This window comes from Erpetoichthys calabaricus, chromosome 4 (assembly GCF_900747795.2).
Source record: "Erpetoichthys calabaricus chromosome 4, fErpCal1.3, whole genome shotgun sequence".
Taxonomy (NCBI): Eukaryota; Metazoa; Chordata; class Cladistia; order Polypteriformes; family Polypteridae; genus Erpetoichthys; species Erpetoichthys calabaricus.
The window spans coordinates 132,650,706-132,655,987 of NC_041397.2; the positions used below are offsets into that span (position 1 = coordinate 132,650,706).

The 5,282-nt window shown below is 35.7% G+C and overlaps 1 protein-coding gene across 1 annotated transcript; it reads left to right on the forward strand.

Annotated features, from left to right (window-relative positions):
• The first annotated feature begins 930 nt into the window (after positions 1-930).
• On the forward strand, positions 931-4,448 carry LOC127527660 (uncharacterized). The gene is made up of 3 exons (XM_051927130.1): positions 931-1,083; positions 1,204-1,285; positions 3,711-4,448. Exons 2-3 carry the CDS (start codon positions 1,211-1,213, stop codon positions 4,446-4,448), a joined length of 813 nt encoding a protein of 270 aa, XP_051783090.1. The 5' UTR covers positions 931-1,083; positions 1,204-1,210.
• The last annotated feature ends 834 nt before the right edge of the window (positions 4,449-5,282 follow it).

Consider the following 5,282-nt stretch of genomic DNA (forward strand, 5'->3'; position numbering starts at 1 on the left):
TGGAATAGGCTCCAGCAATCCCCACAACCCTTGTCTGGATTAAACGGTTTTGAAATGACATGACATTCTTGGTAAAGACAGACTTGATTAGAAGAAGTGATATAATTAGGGACAACACTGAGCCTTCTGGCTTTTTGTTTGCTACAAAACATGAATGATAGCATTTTGCAAGTTTGTTACATTCTCATTATGTGTACACAATACATTGATATTCTTACTTGCATGTTCTACACAGACTAGTAACAGTACTACAACACCAACAACTGACAATAAATGAAAACAGTTACAGAGAATACACTCCTGACATTTTATAAACATTTCAAAATTTACATATCTAACAATATTCCAACACACAGCTATGACAATTAAAACATTTTTAAAGTAAAATAAACTCCATCACTATATAGGCTTCGGTATCTTTGAATCCTTATGGTATTATCTGGGGCATAAGCAGCCTGCCATATGTTCTGCCCTTACAGGTAATGAAACACTAGAAAAACTAGAAAGTGTGAAGCACAATATTTTAAAATCATTTAAACACCTGTATTGGTTCACTTCAAAGGATTCCAAAGCACCACAGTACTTGGCATGAATTTATGCTGAAGTACTCTGTTTATAAATTTGGTAAGTTGCTTAAATAACATGTTCTGAACATAATATTTGAAATTCGCCACTCAGTTTTTAAAACAGTATAATGATTAACATGCTTTTTATATATTATTAATTGTATATAGTGATTTGTTGCAATGTCTAAAGAGGCATATAAAATCACTAAGTGTATCTTAGATGTAGAAAATAAAAACCAGGAAAAAAATAATAAGTTGTTAGGTAAAAATCCATTACGGAAGCCGAGAGAGGACATGCTATATCTTTTTTTTTTTAAATTGTTTTCACGAGATAACGGAATAATTTTATCGAGATCTCGAGAAAACGAACTTTGTTTTCTCGAGATAACGGAATAATTTTATCGCGATCTCGAAGAAACGAAACTTAACCTTTGCTCCTGGCGGGCTTGCTATCATAAATCACAGTATCTGATGACAACGATACTAACTTGAAACCTCCTGTGATACGTACAGAAATGTAAGTCTATTTGCATCATGCAGTTTTGCAAAGTAATTAGATGAACTGTTGCATGTCTGCTTTGGTTTGCATTCTGACAAACTGCAGCGGCTAACAGAGACTGCGTTTTTATTCATTCAGCCACACCATGGATCCGTTCATCATTGCACTTAAAGAAAGAGGGATACCGGAGGAGAACCTACACCAAATGGCACAAGACAAGGTCAATTTTCAAATATCTCCATACTTTACGTTCGATTTTTATTAAGTTAACTAGCTAAGTGACGGCTATACTTAAATGAATTTACCGTAAATCTATTATGGGAAATATGGTGAATAGCTCATTAAAGATTTGAACAGTGCTGAAAATCATGTGCTGAAAGTCATAACTACTGTCAGTTCCGTCTATGGACGGCAAACTGGGGCAGTAGTGCGTTCCTTCATTGAACGCCATGATTTCGAATTTTAGAACGCAAAGTGTCACCCGCCAGACGCATATGATGTGCGATAGCTTTTACAGTCTGGAGTCGTGATATCTCAAAGGCTGCAAAGAATTTTGAAAAAAACATTAGATGGAAATTATATTGTCTCAACGTTCTCTAAGTTTGCTTCTTATGGGAGGAAAAAAGTCGAACAAAAGTTCAAATCTCTACAAAACGGTGAGTGATACAGAACAAAATGCATATGCAGCCCAAGCTAGGATATGTGAAAGATCCCTGGAAAGGTTTGTCAGGCAAAGCTTGACAGCTGTATGAGAGGAATGATAAAGACATTTTATATAAAGATAATGTTATTATTATTATTATTATTAATAACAATAATAAAAATAAAGTCATCATATGTATTATTTGATTAATGATCCTTTCCAGTCAACTATATCTAATGTAGCATATACGACCAATAGATATTATCAGCCCCTTTCCATCTATCTTCCCTGGTGCTGCTCTTCACCTTTATTGTTCTAACTTTTGCCTGGATGTAAGCAGATAATCTGTATATTTCTGCAGTCATTCACATCAGCAATGGAGACAAGCCACCTACTTAAATCACAACCACGTAGGCTTCACCACATGTAAACGTGTGATATGCCTCACAATCAGAATATAAAAAATATAGGAAAAAGGCAGACAACAGACAACAAAGAGTATGTTAAAAATCTGTAGTCAGATTCCTGGTGTCATATGAAAAAATAACAAAGAACCTGTACCAGAAAGCAAAGTGTGTAGAAGGCACAAACAATACCTTCTACAAGCAAATCATCAGCTGTTCAGCATGGTGTGGGTTCTGTTATGACTTAGGTGTGTATAACTGCCAATGGAACTGGTATCCTTGTGTTCATTGATGCCACTGCTGAGCACAGCAGCACAATAAATTACTTCAATGTTTATCTATCGTTTGAACCCCTAACACTGAGAAAGTTTTTACGAAAAGGACTGTAGCTTCCAGTTCAATTGACATTAAAATAGTTAGCTTTTGTCAATTTGTCATTGTTTAAGTTCAAATCCAGTTTGCTGGTGTGCATAGTATAAACAACAAAAACTGTGGGACTGTCCAAATATTTTCTCTAAATTGAACATGGTAGTAGGTGTTATGTATGGTACAATTTCCTTTTTATTTATTTATTTTTAAACCAGACCATGATGTCAAAAAAGAATATGGTATATGACATACACATGACATACACATGCCTGGCATACACAACTAGGAGTACATCTAGGTAGCTGGTGTTTGCAGATACTGTAAGTTTCTGTTTCCTGTTGTCATAAGGCCTGCACTAAACTCCTGTTAAAGTAACCCAGTGTGATTTTAATGTAAATAAATGTTTTGGTTTATGTCCAGACTTTACAATTTATTGGTGGTATTCCTTGTACTGTACCAAGATTGCTTAATTATTTTGATTACTCTATCAGTAGCATTCTAAGTGGAACTTTTTACCTAAATCCATGTTCCAGATGTGCATTTTGTAGTTTTTACTCAGTGTAGTTTTGCTTAGTGGAATACCACCAAACTATTATTTTATAAAATTCACATTGAATACTTTTAACTTTTGTACAATGGCTTGGTATACCTTAGGTTACTATGCTATGCAGTACATTGATTGATGCTATATATATATATATATATATATATATATATATATATATATATATATATATATATATATATATTCACGGCATTCAAAGTCTGTGTCACAATCTGATTGTATGGGTGGTTACCTACCAGGTAACGCTTGTGGTTGGCCAGCGATCTGCTAACATCCGCCACGGTGCCCTCAGTTTGTGAGGAGCAAATCATAGAATGGTTGAAATAGTTTACTGTCAAATAAATGCAAAGAGTACACGACACGTGTTTCGCTCTCATTCTGGGCTCATCAGCATTAATAATTGTCTTTCTTATTAGCACACTTATATTATATATTACAACAACAGTTTCAACAAAACTAACCAATAAACACCTACTTGATGCCCAAGAAATTGAAATAGTTTGAACAGTTATACCAGCCCTAGTATTGATCACAATTGCCCTACCTTCACTTCGATAAATATATATATATATATATATATATATATATATATATATATATATATATATATATATATATATATATATATATATATATATATATATATACTTTTTTCTTTGGACAGGTGGACCTGGATGTTGTCAGATTGATGGATGATGACACACTTTCAAAATATATTCCTCATTTTGGAGACCGTGTATATGCAAGAAATTGGACAGATTCATCTTCAGCAGCTTCAAACAATGAGGAAAGGAAAAGGAAACTCATAGAACGTCTGCGATCAAAAATGAAACTTCCAAGCTTGCACCCAGCAACAGCAGGTTCACAAAGTAATCCTCGCCGAGCAGTTGGTAAAGGGAACAAGAATGCTGAACGAAAAACAAGAAAAATAGAACTGGGTTGGATGGTGTATCAAAATGGTAACTTTAAACAAGTTAGACGACCAACTGGTGGGGGCACAAGAGAGCTCATTGTCAGTAAAGATGATACTGTGAACAAAATTTTAGAAGATGGGAAGCAAATATTCTTTCCTAAGGGGAAATCATCTAAAGGAAGAGTTGAAGACTTTGACTTCTCTTTATGTATTATGGGCTCAGAGGAGCAGTTAGATGCAACTCTCACAGTTGGCAGGTTGTATGATACAACTTATCATAAATTACTCAGGTTATACATTTGTTCAAAACCCAAAAAAAGTAATGATTCAGCAAAACAGGCCAAATCACCTGAGAGATTTGAGACAGCATTGGCACCCGCCCAGCAGGATCTATCTCCCATATCTTCCTCCCATAGCTCCCATAGGCCTTTTACTTCCAGTCCATTAATGACTGCAATTTTACCATGTTACCACCACTTCAACATTTGATCAAGAAGTTATTTTCCTTGGTGATGATGGAAACTTGTCCTTGGATGTTCTCTGTGACACTTTGATTTATCAACCTGCCCCTGAACAACAGGAATCAGAAAATGATATTGAAGTGATTGAAGACAAAGAAAATCAGAAAGATGAATCTACTTTTGAGCAAGTAATTTCCAGCTCTGCTGGTGATAACACAGATTGCAGAACATTGCATAATATGATAGAGATTGTTGGTGAACCTGTAACTGAAGTGCAACCTTCCGAACATACACCCACAAATAGCAACTCAGCTGCTTCATCCGAGAGCCCATCATCAGTACCTGATGTCATAAATCCAGAAGTAATGTCAAACCATGCCTCCCCAAATACTTCATCTGCATCTTTCTATGACAATGCTGAGAATATAGCTGAGAAGCAAACCATTTCTATTCGCAAAGTTCATTGTGTGTCTGACATGATTCAGACATTTTCAGATGAGAACATACTATATGCTAATATAACATTTGAGCGTGTGCTGGAAAATGGACAGTTGGAGAACGGAGTTGGGCATGGGCTTGTTATGGACTGTCTTACTGACTTCTGGGGCACTTTTTAAGAAACAAGAACGTGTGGAGCCACATATAAAATCCCCACTTTGCATCACGCTTATCAAGAACTAGAGTGGAAAGCTGTTGCCCGAATCTTGGCCTTTGGGTGGCAGAGATTTCAATACTTACCTGTTCAGCTTGCTCCACCATTTCTTTATGAAGCTCTTTCCATATCTTCTTATACCTGCAATCTAATGGAGGCATTTTTCAACTACATTAGCCCCACTGAGAAGGATGCACTGACAGAGGCTTT

Bases quoted from the DNA above. Each gene is read 5' to 3' on its own strand.
- LOC127527660 (XM_051927130.1), top strand. From the start codon at position 1,211: ATGGATCCGTTCATCATTGCACTTAAAGAAAGAGGGATACCGGAGGAG. The intron at 1,286-3,710 runs GTCAATTTTCAA...TTCTTTGGACAG, and splicing joins ACCAAATGGCACAAGACAAG to GTGGACCTGGATGTTGTCAG.